This window comes from Hypanus sabinus, chromosome 12 (genome assembly GCF_030144855.1).
Source record: "Hypanus sabinus isolate sHypSab1 chromosome 12, sHypSab1.hap1, whole genome shotgun sequence".
In the NCBI taxonomy this organism is placed as follows: domain Eukaryota; kingdom Metazoa; phylum Chordata; class Chondrichthyes; order Myliobatiformes; family Dasyatidae; genus Hypanus; species Hypanus sabinus.
Window position 1 is genome coordinate 101,377,721 of NC_082717.1, and position 19,144 is coordinate 101,396,864.

At 43.2% G+C, this 19,144-nt stretch overlaps 1 protein-coding gene across 2 annotated transcripts in view; it reads right to left on the minus strand.

Annotated features, from left to right (window-relative positions):
* Positions 1–1,261: 1,261 nt before the first annotated feature.
* The window catches only part of tulp4a (TUB like protein 4a), a 187,155-nt gene continuing 169,272 nt past the window's right edge, over positions 1,262–19,144 (minus strand). Inside the window, exons 14-15 of one of the 2 annotated variants that reach the window (XR_009515206.1) lie at positions 13,300–13,836; positions 1,262–1,392 (exon numbers count right to left, since the gene is read on the minus strand). Coding sequence is in view for 1 of the 2 variants with exons in the window: in XM_059986566.1 (XP_059842549.1) it covers positions 13,720–13,836 (117 nt within the window). In the remaining variant the exon portion in view is untranslated. Of the gene's footprint in view, positions 1,393–6,454; positions 13,837–19,144 lie in introns of those variants that run through there. The other variant, XM_059986566.1, reaches the window with a different exon arrangement.

Here is a 19,144-nt window from a genome sequence, read left to right on the forward strand (position 1 = left end):
TGGCAAAAGTGAAATGCCCAAGGAATATGTGGGACAGTACAGCTGACAGAGTGCAGGATGGTAAATGGAACCAGGAACAGCAGTAAATAGAAGAGTTATCGCTGCTTTAAGAGGGAAGTGAGACAGTGACAGGGGGTATGAGAGAGAACTGGGGAATAATAATACTGGTAGTTCAGAGAGCTAATGCGTACCATGGATTATGCAGAGTGTACATATCGAGCATATGAGGAACACTCAGAGCTGGACAGACCAGGGAGAGATCATCTAGTCTTCTTAAAAGTGTCAAAGGAAGCATTAAGCTCAGTCTACAAGAACATTTTTAGATTTGTGGAGAGCAGTGGAGATTAACCTACCCTGCGATAGTGTCATGGGCCAATGAGATAGATGGGAGATCATGCAAAAGAAGTCAAAGTGGCTGCAGTAGATTTAGCTGCTGTGAAGTTATGAGGACTTACTTTGTGTGTCAGCAATCGAGGCACTTAGTAAGGAAGGGTAAAGGAAATGATTATGTTAAAGCTGTGACCTCTCGGGCCATAGCTCGAGGTAGTGTACTATGAAAGGAGGAAGGTGTGAGAATCATTCAGCAAAACAGGCAGGAATGACAGCAGCACAACCTCTGTCTGACCTGTCTGCTGACCAGATCATAGAGCCGGTGAGGATGGCATCCAGATCAGACACAGTTGGTGGCAGCATCCATTACCAGTAATGGTCACCCAGGGATGCAGACAAGAGGGCATCAGTGTTGATAACTGATCTACCCTTGCCCATGACAGGAGGAATGATCTCCATTACCAGGGCGGGTGGGAAGGAGAGGGGGTGTTGAAACAATGAGGGCAGAGAGAAGTGAGCTTTAGGTACTTAAGATTGAGGGAGTGCAACTTCCAGTGGACTTTTGGGTGCACCCAAACAATGGGGGTACTAACTTGAGCATAGATACTCCAAGTAAGATGGGTGACATCATTCACTCAGGAAAGAAAATAACATGGACAAGACAGGGACAACGAACACAGCAGACATGGCCGATAGAGACAACAGTCTCAAGCAGGGATAAGAGACAGGACAATATGCGTAAAATCCTGTGAAGGACCACTGCAACTAGGTTAATACATGAGGAACAGAGCAAAACGGCAGTAGCATATTGCTGATCAGAAAGAACCAGAGGGAGAGAAGATGGTCCTCCTGACAAATGACACCTGTGTTTGTGCACAGACACAGTGAGTCAGCCAGTGAAACACTGGACTCAGATTAACAGTACGACTCACCTTCTCGTCGCCCGCCCTTACAGGCAGAACAAGGGATGAAGTCCATGCAGTAACCATGTCATTACTGAGAACTTAAGTGATGCGCACCAGCCTTCTGCTCCACCTCTGACCACTCCTGATGAAAGACAACCTGCAAATGAAAAGGAACAGGAAACTGAAATCATAAGACAGAGAACATGTGTCAGCAAACCTTGAATAAAGTGCATCAATAACTGTACTTTATAATGAAAGTTAATTCTGAGAGATAGATGATTAGTGACATTGACAGGAATAAAGACAATGGGAAAATAGGTGTAAAGGGATATCAGTTATGATAGAGACATCAAGTTTTACAAACTCGATGGAGGGACGGAGAGACAGAGAGGTTGGTGGGAGTGAGAGAAACAGAGACAAGGGGGGAAGAGGGGAAGAGAAAGGGAGGGGGAGGGGCAGAAAGGAAGGGGGACAGAGAGGGGAGGGAGGGGACAGAGAGAGAGTGGGAGGGGGATAGAGAGAGGGGGACAGAGATAGAGGGGAAAGGGACAGAGAGAGTGGGGGGCGGACAGAGGGGGCAGCGGGACGGAGAGAGGGAGGAAGGAGCAGAGAGAGGGGGAGGGGCAGAGAGAGGGGAGGGGGATGGATAGAGAAGGTGGATGGGTCAGAGAGAGGGGGATGGGGACATTTAGAGAAGGGGAGGGGTCAGATAGAGGGGGAAGGGACAGAGAGAGGGAGGGATGGGGCAGATAGAGGGGGATGGGGTAGAGAGGAGAAGGGACAGAGAGAGAGAGGGAAATGGGGACAGGGAGGAAAGTGGGAAGGGGGCAGACAGAGGAGTGGGAGGGGATGGAGGGAAGTGAAAGGGGGACAGAGCTAGAAGGGGGCTGGGGACAGAGAGAGAGAAAGGGGAGGGGGACAGAATGAGAGGGGAATGGGGACAGAGAGAGAAGGGAGGGGTCAGGGAAAGAAGTGGGAGGGGGACAGAGAGAGGGGGGATGGGACAGAGTTAATAGTGGGAAAGGGACAGAGATAGAAGGGGAAGGGAACAAGAGAGATGGGAGGGGACAGGGAGGGAGGTGGGAGGGGGACAGAGATAGAAGGGGGCTGGGGACAGAAAAAAGGGGGGAGGGGAGGGATAGAAGCGGGAGGGGACAGAATGAGAGGGGAATGCGGACAGAGAGAGAGGGGAGGGGTCAGGGAGAGAAGTGGGAGGGGGACAGAGAGAGGAGTGGGCGGGGAAAGAGAGAGAGCGGAGGGGACAGTGAGGGGTGGGGGACAGAGATAGAAGGGGGCTGGGGGCAGAGAGAGAGGGGGATGGGGACAGAGAGAGGGGGAGGGGACAGAGTTAGAGGGGGAGGGGACAGAGTTAGAGGGGGAGGGGACAGAGAGAGGGGGATGGGGACCCAGAGAGGGGGTTGGGACTGAGAAGGGGATGGGACGGGGGGGATGGGGACGGATAGAGATAGGGGATGGGGACAGAGAGAGAGGGGAGGGGACAGCAAGGGAAGTAGGAGGGGGACAGAGGTGTGGGAGGGGACAGGGAGGGAAGTGAGAAGGGGACAGAGAGAGGGGTGATGGGGACGGATAGAGAAGGGAGATGGGGACAGAGAGAGAGGGTTGGGTCAGAGAGACGGGAGGGGACAGGGAGGGAAGTGGGAGGGGGACAGAGATAGAAGGGGGACAGAGAGGAATGGGAGGGGACAGAGAGGGAGGGGAGGGGAGGGGGACATAGATAGAAGGGGGATGGGGACAGAGAGAGAGGGGGGATGGGGACAGAGTGAGAGGGATGGGGACAGAGAGAGGGAGGGGCATGGGGACAGAGAGAGAGAGAAGGAGGGAGAGAGAAGAGTGGGAGGGAACAGAGAGAGAGGGGAGGGGATAGGGAGGGAAGTGGGAGGGGGACAGAGATAGAAGGGGATGGAGACAGAGAGAGAGGAGGGATGGGACAGAGAGAGGGGGGATGGGGACGGAGAGAGAAGGGGGCTGGGGACAGAGAGAGAGGGGAGGGGACAGACAGAGGAGTGGGAGGGGATGGAGGGAAGTGGAAGGGGGACGGAGAGAAGAAGGCTGGGGACAGAGAGAGACGGGATGGGGACAGAGAGAGAAGGGGAAGGGGGACAGAGATAGAAGGGGATGGAGACAGAGAGAGGAGGGATGGGTTCAGAGAGAGGGGGAGGGGACAGAGAGAAGGGGATGGGTCAGAGAGAGGGGTGATGGGGACAGAGAGAGGGGAATGGGGACAGAGAGAGGGGGTTGGGACTGAGAAGGGGATGGGACGGGGGGGATGGGACGGATAGAGATGGGGGATGGGGACAGAGAGAGAGGGGAGGGGACAGCAAGGGAAGTAGGAGGGGGACAGAGAGCTGTGGGAGGGGACAGGGAGGGAAGTGAGAGGGGGACAGAGAGGGGAGGGGGACAGAGAGAGGGGTGATGGGGACGGATAGAGAAGGGGATGGGGACAGAGAGAGGGGGGTTGGGGACAGAGAGTCGGGAGGGGACAGGGAGGGAAGTGGGAGGGGGACAGAGAGGAGTGGGAGGGGACAGAGAGAGGAAGGGGAGGGGACAGGGAGGGGGACAGAGAGAGGGGAGGGAAGGGGACAGAGATAGAAGGGGGATGGGGACAGAGAAGGGGGATGGGGACAGAGAGAGGGAGGGGAGGGGACAGGGAGGGGGACGGAGAGAGGGGAGGGAAGGGGGACAGAGATAGAAGGGGGATGGGGACAGAGAGAGAGGGGGATGGGGACAGAGAGAGGGGAGTGGCATGGGGACAGAGAGAGAGAGAAGGAGGGAGAGAGAAGAGTGGGAGGGAACAGAGAAAGAGGGGAGGGGATAGGGAGGGAAGTGGGAGGGGGACAGTGATAGAAGGGGATGGAGACAGAGAGAGAGGAGGGATGGGTTCAGAGAGAGGGGGAGGGGACAGAGAGAGGGGGAGGGGACAGACAGAGGACTGGGAGGGGACAGAGGGAAGTGGAAGGGGACGGAGATAGAAGAAGGCTGGGGACAGAGAGAGAGGGGATGGGGACAGAGAGAGAAGGGGAAGGGGGACAGAGATAGAGGGGAGGGGTCAGGGAGAGAAGTGGGAGTGGACAGGGAGAGAGGGATGGCGACAGAGAGAGGGGGAGGGGGACAAAGAGAGAAGGGAGGGGACAGGGAGAGAGAGGGGGAGGGGACAGGGAGGGAAGTGGGAGGGGATAGGGAGGGAAGTGGGAGGGGGACAGAGATAGAAGGGGGCTGGGGACAGAGAGAGGGGGATTGGGACAGAGAGAGAAGGGGGATGGACAGAGAGGGAGGGGACAGGGAGGCAAGTGGGAGGGGACAGGGAGGTAAGCGAGAGGGGGACAGAGAGGAGTGGGAGGGGACTGAGAGAGGGGGATGGGGACAGATAGAGAAGGGGAAGGGGGACAGAGATAGAGGGGAGGGGTCAGGGAGAGAAGTGGGAGGGGACAGAGAGCAGTGGGAGGAGAGAGAGAGAGAGAGGGGAGGGGACAGGGAGGGAAGTGGAGGGGGACCGAGAGGGGGAGGACAGAGAGAAAGTGGGGGACAGAATGAGAGGGGAATGGGGACAGAGAGGGGAGGGGATGGAGAGAGAGGGGAGGGGACAGGGAGGGAAGTGGGAGGGGGACAGAGATAGAAGGGGGCTGGGGACAGAGAGAGAGGGGATGGGGACAGAGAGAAAGGGGAGGGGACAGAGAGAGGTGAGGGGTCAGGGAGAGAAGTGGAAGGGGGACAGAGATAGAAGGGGATGGAGACAGAGAGAGAGGAGGGATGTGTTCAGAAAGGGAGGAGGATTGGGGACAGGGAGGGGGTTCAGATTGAGAGGGGGGACAAAGTTAGTGGGAAGGGAACAGAGAGAGAAGGGGATAGGGGCAGAGAGGGGAGGGGGGTGGGGGCAGAGAGAGAAAGGGGATGGGGACGGATAGAGAAGGGGAGGGAGACAGAGGGGGGGAGGGCGGCAGAGAGAGGGGAGGGGTCAGGGAGAGAAGTGGAAGGGGGACAGAGATAGAGGGGAGGAGTCAGGGAGAGAAGTGGGAGGGGACAGGGAGAGAGGGATGGGGACAGAGAGAAAGGGGAGGGGGACAGAATGAGAGGGGAATGGGGACAGAGATAGAGGGGAGGGTTCAGGGAGAGAAGTTGGAGGGGTCAGGGAGGGAAGTGGGAGGGGGACAGAGAGAGCAGTGGGAGGAGACAGAGAGAGAGGGGAGGGGACAGGGAGGGAAGTGGGAGGGGGACAGAGAGAGAGGGGGATGGAAATGTAAAGAGAAGGGGAGGGGGACAGAGAGTGAGTGGAGGGGACAGGAAGTCAGAGGGGGACAGAGAGGAGTGGGAGGGGACAGAGAAGAGTGGGAGGGGACAGAGAGAGGGGGATGGGGTCAGAGAGAGAGAGGGAGGGGGACAGAGGGAGAGGGGAGGGGGTCAGGGAGGGAGGTGGGACGGGACAGAAATAGAAGGGTGCTGGGGACAGGGTGGGGGGGATGGGGACAGATAGAGAAGAGGAAGGGGACAGAGAGAGAGGGGGGAGGAGTCAGGGAGAGAAGTGGGAGGGGACAGAGAGAGCTGTGGGAGGGGACAGAGAGAGGGGAGGGGACAGGGAGGGAAGTGGGAGGGGACAGAGAGGGAGTGGGAGGGGACAGTGAGGGAAGTGAGAGGGGGACAGAGAGGGGAGGGGGACAGGGAGAGAAGTGGGAGGGGACAGAGAAAGAAGGGGGCTGGGGACAGAGAGAGAGAGAAAAAATAAAATGTCACTGAGTGAAGGCAGCCGCTCCATCCTGAGTGGGAGTGAACACAAGTGAACTGTATCCTCTCAATGGTTCTGCTAGCGACTGAAAAACAATGTGGGAGAGGGTGGCACTGGGTTGAAGTCCTTGTAGCCATTTAAATGGGGACCACCCCAAACACCCTGTAGATCAACCAAAAGGACTGAGAGACTTGTCATATTATCCTGACAATTTTCTGTCATGGCATGGAGTCTGAACTGTTGCCCGTGAACCTGAAACCAAGTTACCTTGCCAGTGTCTCCTGTCCACAGAATAACTACTGACAGCCATGTCTGTTAGTTCAGTTGTCAGATGTGGAATGGATGAAGCCTGAATAGCCTTAAGATAAATGTTATAAAGTTCCCCATTCTTCTTATTATTATTGTGGATTAAGGAAGTCTGAAAGGATTTATTATTTTTGATGGATATACAAAGACATAATTCAACCAAGTTAAAAGTAAATCTGTTAGAAACACACCATTTATTCATCTGTTGGATCTTTACAGAGGGTCTTTGGGAAAAATAACAAAAAGATAATGTGCACACAAGGGAGATTATACAAAACCAGCAATGAAAATAATTACATCCAATTCTGCAAATTTTAATTAGTAGTAAGCTACAATCAAACATTTCAATGCTTACAGAATTCAATTTTTTTTTAAAAAAGGGCAGTTTATTGTACCTGCTGATGCAGTACCTTATAAAACTAGTACAAAGGTGCCCGCTGTAGGAGCAGAGATCTGTGCATGACAGATTTCAAACAACATTTTAATATATTGCAGGAGACAGACTTTCAAATGTTTTAGTAACTGGTCAATATTCAGTCAAGTTCTACATTAATAGGTGCAGTTTCATAATAAAAATTGAAGTATCTGCACATTGGTAAAAGAAAGAAAATGTAAAAGGTACAGTACTTGACAAAACTGGTTTACAGCTTTTATTCCAAATGCCTTTTAAATAGTTAACTTTGAGACAAGCTACACAAAGACAGCACTGTGAAAGCCAAGTCTCAAAAGGTTTCTAACTCAATCTCTAATGATCAGAAATACTGATGAGTTCTCAAAAACCTACCAGCTGCAGTGTTGAAAGTTGATCGTTAAGCTACAAACCTCTCCGTTGGAAATTTGGACAATAAAGTGACAGGAGGACAGAATAAAAACACAAAAGGAAAAGAAAACAACTGGAAATATTAAGATCCATACAATTATTACAGTCAATCTGTGCAATTCTAACATACTACATAATCAGTAACAACTTCTCTAGGAATGCAAAAGCATTCTACACCTTTGTAGCACATAACCCTTAATGCTAATATTAAACAAAGCATCAACATTAACAAATTTAAAGAATACCCAAAGTTTCTAACCAACATTAGTTACATAAACATTCTTTATAAATAATTAAATACAGAAACTGTTTATAAAATCCACCAATAATAATGTAAAAAATCCCATAAACCACTACAGCAAACTGAAGTTCCTATTTATAACAATAACATTGTGTGTTTAAATGAGAAAATAAAGTAGGCTTAAAGATATTGCACACCTAAGTAAAAGGAAATAACCCATCAATGCAGTACACAGAAATCTGTGCAGTGTAGAACCAACATTTCATTAGGCTTAATCAACACATTTAAAACCATCAAAAAAAATTCTTTGCTAAACTACTAAATGAACTTATGGTGTTACTCAAAAAATTTTCTTTGAAGTTGTAGTGCTTAAGTGCATTGTTCTTAAAATCTTTTTACTTGTACTAGAGTTTAAAAAGTTAAATTTAATTTGATAGTTTTAAAATCCAGATTAACTGGAGCCAAAAGGCATTTCTTTTTACAATGAAGTACTTGTACATCCTTGTAGATATAGTTGAAAAAAGATGATTTTCTATAGCATAGCACTACAGATACTAACTACAGTTACTATATTAACTGCTGTTAGTAACTAATGTAAAACATCACAAAACTTTATAAGCTTCATGTATCATGTGAAAGCAAACCCAGTAACTTCTACTTTATTCTCCACTTATTTTAAATGCTATATAGTGTACTTTGTGGCCAGGCCTTTGCATTTCTATCCTAACTTGCCACAGCATCCAGTGTCCATTAGTACAGAGAATACGCCATTCAGCTTGAAGATGGAGGTGCAATTTCTTTTTAGACATGAAAAAATGTATAACTTGACCTATGGTATTTAAAGCATTGTGTTGTGCAGAAACATTGAGACAGTGTGAAAATATGCGCATACACTGTAGATATAAAAGTTCCAGCAGCACTGTCCTGATATTCATTTTAGTGCATAATTCAAAATTTTTGTGCTAGCCCTGATATAACAAACAATTTTTTGAAAAGAACCATCAATCCATACCACAGCCACCCAAACACCAATCAAACAAGCCTACTTTTGGAAACATTATTCAGGTTACTTAAAAAAACACTCCATTTTTCTTTATTTCAAGCTGCTTCTTTTTTTAAATAATCATTTATTAAAATTTCACTGCTCTAGTTATGGTTTCAACATACAAAACTGTATAGAGTTTGATGATCTTCTTACTGAACTTTAAATCTCTGGTTGCAGATTTGCGCAAAACGGAATAGAAATGCCTGGAAAGTACTCCAAATCATCAGGCTGATCTTTTCAGACTTTTGAAATGAAAGATGAGTGATGTGCAGCAAATGTAAAATATTTGTTCTTCATTGCACCTTTAGGGTAAGGTAACAAATTTCTGAGGTTAAATTAAATAACAAAACTAGCTGGAAATGCTACTTGACACCATTTAAGACCCTATCATTGATCAATTTTGTCTAGGTTCTCGTTTACGGCAAATATGTTTGTGCACAGTAGTCACCCCAACTCACCCAAAGTCTTTTAATATTCCTTCAAAAATCAGCCAAATTATTTTTAAGTTATGCCACCACTATTCTGAACTCTGGATTGTTGAGATTTCTAATTTGAGCTATATTTAAAAAAAAGACTTTTCATGGATTCTGTCAAGTTTATAAATTTCTTAGGTAAAAGATTTAACTAAATGAAATAAAAAAGTAAAATTTATTATCAATATATTGTATTTATATTACATATTTCCTGTCATTATTTATTTCTTGATACAGAATGAAACACAGTAAATGAAGCAAGTATGTTAGCAAAGACTTACAATAAACCAGGTGCATATTTTACTGCTTGTGTTATTTTTGGTGTAAGCTGAATTTAGATGTTTACGTCCAAAACAGTAGCATTACCACATTAAACTACAAACTGCAGGTTTTGTTCCTGTAATCCTGATAATTTGATACCAAAAGGTTGTTAAAAATATATAATATATATATATATATATATATACACACACGTACATTTTTGCTAAATGCCAAGAATCTGGATAACTTTACAATAAATAACAATTATAAAGTTAGGTCAAGGAGGTATCTCTACCAAAAAGCTATTTTCTGACAGGAAACATCTTTTTTTAATAACCTTGTGTATTAGACAACACCGAGTACAAAAAGAACATTAGCTTGTCTTTAAATGTAAAGTAATACAATACTACTTCATCTTCTTGTTCCAGCTATTGTAACATTGGCCACTTGTTTTCAGACTGAGCCATTTCCACGTTGAAAAAAACCTCCATATTTTAAATAAAGTTCAGCATGAAAATAGTGATGGCACTAATCAATATAAATGCTATTCTTTCAGCATAGCACTGATACGCATACTCAGATAGTGATCTCCTCAATAACAAACAGCAGCAGTCATGGCTCCTGTTCTGTCATTCAATAAGATCATGGCTGACCTTTAACCTTACTGTCACTTTGCTGCACTACGCCCACAACCCTTGATACTAAAAATCTATTGTTTTCCATCTTAAACATATTCAGCAACCGAGCCTCTTGGATGGAAAATTCTGAAAATTCATCATCCACAGCACTGAGCTGGAACTCCTCCAGGAATCAAGTTGAAAAGCATAACCTCATTGTTGCTTCAAATCATACTACCCATCAACAACTTTTGTGATGCGCATAGTTGGTGGGATAATTATGCTTATTGCTCCTGTCCTCTGCCAATGGCAAACATGACAACGCACATACTTAACACCAATGTTAACTCTGTTCCTCTCTCTATAGGTGCTGCCTAACTCGCTGAGTGTTTAGTCTTTTAGATTTGCAGCATCTGCAGTCTTTGATTTTCACATTACCAGAAGACTCCTTGTGATTGATTTGTTTAAAGATTCTCACTGAGGGGCAGTGAGATTTATCATGATGAATTGCAACAAAACAAAATTACAGTGCGTGCAGATAATAATCTTATCTTCACAGCTAAAAGCATGGTAGCTCCACTGCTGCTAGTTACAAAGGTCATGCTTATCAAAATCTCATGAAATACTTGTTATCTCTTTTTGCTTGTACAAATAGCCAACATATTACATGGATGCATCAAAAGTATTAATAGTATAATGATGAATTAATAACATCTTTTTCCTCTTCCTACTGACAATGGATATTATCCCTTGAAATCAATGAACAGGTGTGGAGAGAAAAGAAACATTGTTTCCCGTAGGTTTATAAACATGAATAGTTCCTGTGACAAAGTGCAAACCTCTCAATTTCCAAAACACAGTTCTGTTTAGTCAGAGAATACAAGTTCTCTATGCATTCCTACATTCTGTACTGAATGAAGTGGTCACTGCTAAAACCTCAATAAAACTGTTTTAGATTACAAAGGACATGCCACCCTAAAGATTCAATATGACCCAGGGTCAGAGTACAATGCTTGTCAATTACTCTTAAGTTTCAGGATGATTCTTTGAGCTGCTAAATAATAAGGGTGATAACAGCAGATGAGGGACAAAGTGATAAATAAAAGGAGAATTTTCCTTCTTAATAAACCTGAGTAATTAACACTCATTTAATTAATTGCAACTAACCAAAACAATCAGTAACTTGAAAAGATGAGAAATAATGTTCCATGTCGATAAGCCTTAAGGCCACTAAATGATTTATGAATTGGAAATATGATATAAAAATTTGCAAGCAATATCAAAATAGGAGATATTGTTAATATGGAGAAAGAATGACAGTTGTGTTGCTAAAAGCACATGTAAATGAAAATAAGTTTCAATATGATTATGTATGAGGTGCTTCATTGACGGGATCCATATTTTCTATGGAAAACAAGGACTTATTTAAGGCAGTAGCTCAAAGGAATCTCAGGGTGCTAATTATAATGTGTAAACACACCACTGGGTCTTATTTCAGTGGAATCAAATTCAAAAGCACAGCAATTACACTAAACTCATGCAGAACCTTGGCTGGAATGATATGCATAATCTTAGTCTCTGTTAGAAATGTAAAACCGCTTTTTCTTAACTGATAAGGATAAGAATGTGGTTCATGAGAATGATCCTGGGATTGAAAGGGTTATGTAAGAGAAGTATTTGACAGCTTTGGGCCTGTACTCACTGGAGTTTAGAAGAATGTGGGTAGATCTTACTGAAATTTAACAGATATTGTAAAACCTAGTGGACATGGAGAGGATGTTTCCAACAGGAGTCTGTGACCAGAAGGCAAAGCCTCAGAATAGAAGGACGCCCCTTTAGAACAGAGATGAGGAGGAATTTCTTTAACCAGAGTGTGGTGAATCTGTGGATTTTATTACCACAGGCAACTGTGCAGGCCAAGTCATTAATAGGTTCTTGATTAGTAAGGGTGTCAAAGGTTACCATAAGACCATAAGATACAGCAGCAGAATTAGGCCATATGGCCCATCGAGTCTGCTCCGAATTTCATCATGGTTGATCCAATTATCATCATAGCCCCAACTTCCCTTCGTGCCCTTCACCAATCAAGAATCTACCAACCTCTGCCTTAAATATGCATAAAGACCTGGCCTCCACAGCTGCCTGAGGCAAAGAATTCCGAAGATTCACCACTCTCTGGCTAAAGAAATTTTAAAAGGACACCCTTCTATTCTGAGGCTGTGTCCTATGGTCTTAGACTCCCTCACCATAGGAAATGTCCTCTCCACATTCACTCTAGCGGGCATTTCACCATTCAATAGGTTATAATGAGGTCACCTCTCATTCTTCTGAATTCTAGTGAATATAGAGCTATCAAATGCTCTTTATATGATAAGCTGTTGAATCCAGGGATCACATGGGGAGAAAGCAGGGCAATGAGGTTGAAAGGGACAATAAATCAGTTATGATGCAATGGCCTTTTTCAGTTCCTATGTCTTAAGGTGATAGCAGACCAAAGGATGACCTGATAGATGTCTTTAAAAGCTGAGGTCACAGAGAGAATGTTTTTTGCAATGGGGGTCAAAAAAAAAGAAGAAAACTACTCAGGAATTCAGGGGAAACATCACTCTGGTAACAGTGGAAAATTAGAACCACCACTCCTAGCTTTATTAAGGAGAAGCTAGACAAACAGAATAGTGGGTAGGGATCAGTGAAGATGATGAGATGGGTGAGAAAGATGGGAAATAGCTTATATGGACTATCAGCAATGGCACAGACCTATTGGATTGAATAACCTGCTTTTGCCCAACAAATGTCTGCATGATACAAAGGACTGTTGCTACTACTTAAAAATATAATTATTACTGAGAAATGTCAAGTTGAATAAGTATAACAAAATCTTTGATTCTCAGGATTTTATAAACCCTAGTATTTTCAAGCATGTGTGTTTGAACCGCAACTCATAATGGTGGATGAAAATTATATTTCAAAATCAAGTTTAAAGTATTCAGGAATTTACATTGCATTAAACTTTAACCATCTCCAAGTTTTCCTAACCTTGAGACAACAAATACTACAGCTTGTAACAATAACTCACCCCACCCCCAACACCTGTGTCACTGCCTAAACCAAACCTCACAGAACAAGCTACGCAACCAAAATATTTATAGAAAAGTTACTACAGGCCAGCATTCTGTAAAAGTACCATGCAAGTTTAGGCGCATTCGGTCCCCTACTTTACAGATATACCCCAAAATGGTGGTTTGCTTGTCAATCAGGAAAGCAATCCGCTATTAAGGATACATGTGCAACTCATCGTCACTAGAAATAAAAATTATTTTGTAAAGTTTAAAAGTTGCTGACATAGTATCAACGTGTTCCAACTCAATAACTTGTTTTTGATAGCAGTAGAATAGCTTAACAAAACACAAAATATTAATTTTAAAACAATGAATATTAAAACAAACTGCCTCAAAACTCTGTTTTAAACACTGTCTTGTCATTTTAATTTATAAACTCCTTAAATTGCTGTTTCCAGTGCTTAGAAGTATTGACATAACCCGAGCAACCTATCAATACCATACCTTCTCATTCCGGTGCCAAGAATCTGTATTATTCAAGTATTATTAGTGTTATTAAAAATTGAAGAGAAAACAAAATTCTGTAATTGTTGCAAGAAACAAAAACACTATAGTATAAGGCAGTCTAGTCAACAGGTAAACTTATTCTATGGGGTTATTCGGATAAGCAGGGTGCAGCATGTAATCCACTGCAAAGGTCTACAAAGCAGCAAGCTCTCTGAACTGCAATCATCCTGGCATGCATCCGAGAAGCATGCTCTTTGCCCTTCTGGTTACTTCAAGATTAAATGGGTGATCTGTGAAGCTCTAAAGTAAAAGGCAGCAGTGCACAGCTACCCAGACCATTTCAGTCACAGTGCATACAAAGTGCATTTCTGGCATCTTCTGTTCCTTAGATCCAGAAAGCAGTTTCGCTCATCCCATTCATTTCAGTCGCTGAGTAACATTTGCTAGTGCAACAGCAAAAGCCTGCACTGCTGAAAATGGATACTGAAAATCCAGGATATATGCATTACCATCAATCCTTCCAAACTGCATCACCTAAAAAAAAACAAAGAATATTATTGTGATAATACTGTGTTAGTAATTTTAATTTATACTAATTTGACAAGAGGTGCATGATATCACTTCTTTTTCAGCAATCACTTATAGCCTATGTTCGCAAAATTCATAAATATGTAATATAACAAACACATAGGCCCCATTATTTGAAGAGCACAACATATCATCAGCATCAGCTCAAAAATAAGCTATAGGTATTCTGGAGAACTATGCTACAGTACTAGCAGACTATTTTTCAGTGTGTAAGATGAAACAGGTGATATATTAATCTCATTTATTTAAAGATCATCCCATTCCTTTCTTCACTTCAACCCTTTTCAAGTTGTTTGGAATTCTAGCCCACAGTAGAAATTCTCTCCCTTGGACACTTCACTAATCACCTTGAAGCAGCAGAATCAAAATTTGAAAAGAGCTTCCAGAAATTTGACAGTATTCTTCCAACTAAATTCCACAACCTATGGACTCACTTTCAAGGACTCTGTAACTCATGTTCTCAGTATTATTTATTTACTTATTTTTTTATATTTGCAATTTGTCATATTTTGCACACTGGTTGCTCACCAGTCCGTGTGTTCCCCCCCACCCCATTGAATGAATTGTATTTTAGTACTACTGTGAATGCCCATAGGAAAATGAATGTCAAGGTACCTGGTGCTATATTATACTTCAATAATAAATTTACTTTGAATTTTAATAGTACTGTACTGAATTTATTGCACAGTAATATTAATGAGTTATTGCTTCTATTTATTTGAAATCATAAGTTTATATAGTTTAATTAACAAAATTGTAGGTGGGACTGTACAAAACTACATACAATTCAGATATCATTTTAAACACGTACATTGTCCAGGAGCTTCCAAGCTATTTTACAACATAACAAACAGAACGTAATAAAAACAAAATTATAATGACTGATCAGCATGGATTTGGAGGTGCAGTCATGAATGGACATTGCTCACCAGGTGGTTTAGATCTGGACTGGCCATTACTGCAACATATGCTGAAAGAACATTATTTACACTCATCAGCTGAGCGAATAAATAACTAGATTTTGCTTCCCCCCCCCCCCCCCCGAAGATACCTTGTAAAAATGACTCAAGGTCCTAAATGCTTCAGTTCCATTAAAAGCTACACAATAATATGAGGATGACCGATTATTGCATATATTCAAGGGAAGGACTGAGGTTTTTGAGCACTAAGGAAATTAGAGAATGGGAGGATCTGGCAGGAAAGAGGAATTGAGGTGCAAGGACAACAGTGAATTTATGACAATCAAATCCCTCTTTCTTAGTACTTTAAAGGATATTTTACTACTAGTTTTTCCTCAGCTGATTGAAATTATTGGCCTGAAATATTACCACTCTTCCCACAGAAGATTTTCAGCATAACCTACTTTATTTGATACCAATCCCAATCACTGATGGCTCTAAATAGGTAACAAGAATCTTGGAAAACTAACAATGTCCTAATAACTTCAAATTAAACCTAGATGCATCAGGTTTGCTTGGGAAAGTCAGATTGCCAATGTAAAGATAATTATCTGTAGGATGTGAGCTTCACAAAACTAGTACAATCTTCTCCATATAGATCTTAAATGAATCCATAATATGAGCTATGAGATTCAGATTTAGAGAGTTGTGCGATACAGAAACAGGCCTTTCAGACCAATTCATCTATGCCACCAAGATGCTTATCCCATATGCCCCTCAGGTCCCCTTTAACCATTTAACCTCTCACTTAAGCCTAAACCCTCTATTTTTATACTACCTTATGCTGCAAAGACGACTATAAGGACCTACCCACTCCTGTATCCCTTATAATTTTTCAAGAATCCAAGATCACCCACTTTCAGGAAACCATATACTAGTAACTTAACTGTCCTCACGTAGTTTAACTTCTCCATATACATTACTTTGAACTTGTCCGAGTTAAATTCCATTTGCCATTCCCCTTGCCCACTTTCCCAGTTAATTTAAATCTTACTGTAAACTTAATCACTTTCACTGTGCACTGAACCACCAGTTTGAAACTTACCAGTCATGCCACACATTCTCTTCTAAATCATTTATATGAGAAACAATAAAGAACAAAGCACTGATTCCAACAGCACACTACTGGTCAAAGGACTCCAGTCTAAAAGTAAACCATCCACCACCACCTTCTTTTATATTTTGTATCCATTTTGCTATCTCATCCTGGATCCCAGGTACTCTAAATCTTGTTCCAGCTTACAATGAGGGAGCTTATCAAAGGCCACACTAAAATCCTTGACAGAATTAGAATTACTATCACCAACATACAAAACATAGAACAGTATAGCACAGTAAGGCCTCTCAGCCCACGATTTTATGCTGAGCTTTTAATCTACTCCAAGATCAATATAAAACTTTGCTCCTGAATTGCCCTCCTTTTTCCATCATCTATATCCCTATTGAAGTTTCTTAAATGTCCCTAATGTATCTACTTCTACCACCACCACTAGCAGGACAGCAGCCAAGTTTCCCTGGATCCCATGCCCCTGGACTTTTTGAATGAGCCTACCATGGGGAACCTTATTAAATACCTTACTAAAATCTATATACACCACATCCACTGCTTTGTTACATCCTCAAATAATTCAATAATTCTTGAACCATGATCTGCCCCTCACAAAGCCATACTGACTATCCCTGCCCAGACTACGTTTCTCCAAATGCTCAGATATCCTGCCTCTAAGAATCCTCTCCAACAATTTGCCCACCACTCAGGTAATACTGACTGGTGTATAATTCCCTGGGTTATCCCTACTCCCTTTCTTGAACAAAGGAATAACACCTGTCACCCTCCAATTATCTGGTTCTACTCCTGTGCCCAGTGAGGATACAAAGATCATTGCCAAAGACACAGCAATCTCTTCCCTCACTTCCTGTAGCAACTAGGAGTATATCTGGTCTAGCTGTGGGGCCTTATCTATCCAAACATTTTTCAAAAGTTCCAGCACCTCCTTTTTTTTAATGCTGCTTATCAGCCTGTTTTACACTGTCCTCACCAATGTCAAGGTCCCTCTCATTGGTGAATACTGAACCAAGGAAATCATTAAGGACCTCCAGGCACACATTTCCTCTTCTATCCCTGAACGGTCCTACCCTCACTCTAGTCATCGTCCTGTTCTTTACATGTGTAGAATACCTTATGGTTTTCCCCTATGACTTCAAATTTATTATTTTGCGACAACAGTCCAGTGCAAGACATTAAAAAACTACAAGTTACGAACTAAATAAATAGTAGAGAATAGGAATAATGAGTTAATGCTCATAGACTTCAGAAATCTGATTGCAGAGGGAAAGAAGCTGTCATTAAAACACTGAGTGTAGGTCTTCAGGCTCCTGTACCTCCTGCCCCATGGACGTAATGTGAAGAGGGCATGTCCCAGATAGGGTGAGTCTATAATGATGTATGTCGCCTTCTTGAGATGCCACCTCTTGAAGATGTCCTCAATGATGGGGAACGTTGTGCCCATTAGAACTGGTTGAGTTGATAACAGTCTGCAACCTCTTGAGATCCTGTACATTGGAGACTTTACACCACAGGCTGGGATGTGAACAGTCTGAATGTTCTCTACTGTGCATCTGTACAAATTTGCAAGAATTCTTGATGACATACCAAATTTCCTCAAACTTCTAATGGCATATCTTCTTCATGATTGCATCAATGTGAGGGCCCAGGATAGATCCTTATAGAAATGCTGATGCCCTGGAACTTGAAGCTACTGAAGCTGAAGCACCCAGTTGGCAGCACCCTGGCCTTGAGTTTGAGAGAGCTGGTGAAGACCCAAAAAGGTCATAATAATGGAATAACAGAGCAACTTGGTTAAAGTTTTCTTCATGAATTTGATTTGGTTCTCCTGCTGGTGGTTCCGGAGGCTTTTTCTTTTAGGAGGTCAGAAGACATACATCCATATTTGGGGGTGGGGGCAGAGGTTAAGATGCGGAGGGAAAACAGAAGCAGAATTTCTCATCTTGCTGCACACAAGTTCATGTCAAAGTCTCAACCTGCAGGAAGTCAGTCATTTGCTCATCACAGGGCCCCAAGGCAGTGGCTGTTTGCTGAAGCTCTGGGAACATGAGTGTTCCCAGGCAATCCAGCATCCATTATCAGGTGATTCTGTGAGATCTACTGATTGTATGCTGGTGGTTGTAAAATGATCACAGTCCTCAACTTCAAGACTCTAAGTTCTGACAGCTGCATGGGGGGGGGGGGGGTGGTGACTGAGTGTGATGTTGGGAATCAAAGCAATCCCAAGTTAACCTGTAGTTTTTGTAAGTAAGAATTGATTTCACATTAGCCTGATTTCATATCTGCAACCAATCTATTTGGTGGGATCTCAGTCCACAACATCAACCAATCCTCCTCTGTCTATCCTGCTTGTTATTTCTTCAAAGAATTCCAAACTAATCTGTCAGGCAAGATTTTCCCTTGAGGAAACCATGCTGACTACAGCCTATTTTATCATGTGCCTCCAAGTACCCTGAGACCTTATCCTTGATAATCAACTCTACATCTTTTCAACCATTGAGGACAGACTAACTGGCTTAGTCTCCTTTCTTCTGCTTCTCTACCTTCTTGAAGAGTACAGTAACATTTGCAGTTTTCCAGTCTTTCAGAACCGCCCTGAATCTAAAGATCATTTGTAAAACCTCCACAATCTCTTAACCACCTCACAGAATCCTGGGGTGTACACCATCTGGTCCAGATGAATTATCTACTTTCAGGCATTTCAATTTCCCAAGAACCTTCTCTTTAGTAATGGTAACCATGACCTCTTACATGTGGAGCTTCCACAGTGAAGGCTGATGTAAAATACTTATTCAGTTCATCTGCCATTTCCTAGTCCCCCATTACTAGCTCTCCAGCTTCATCTTCTAGCATTCTGATATCCACTCTTGACTCTCTTTTACAGTTTATGTATCTGAAGAAACATTTGGTATCCTCTTTAATATTATTGGCTTATTTATGTATCCCATCCTTACCTTAACTACTTTTTTAGTTGCCTTCCGTTGGTTTTTAAAAGCTTTCCAACCCTCTAACTTCCCACTAATTTTTGCTCTGTTATATGCCATCTTTGGCTTTTATGCTGGCTTTGACTTTTCACTAGCCACGGTTATATCATCTTTCCTTTAGAATATTTCTTCCTCTTTGGGATGTTTATATCCTATACCTTGCAAAGTGCTTCCAGAAAGTCCAGCAATTTCTGCTCTGTCATCCCTGCCTGTGTTCTTTTCCAATCAATTCTGGCCAACTCCTC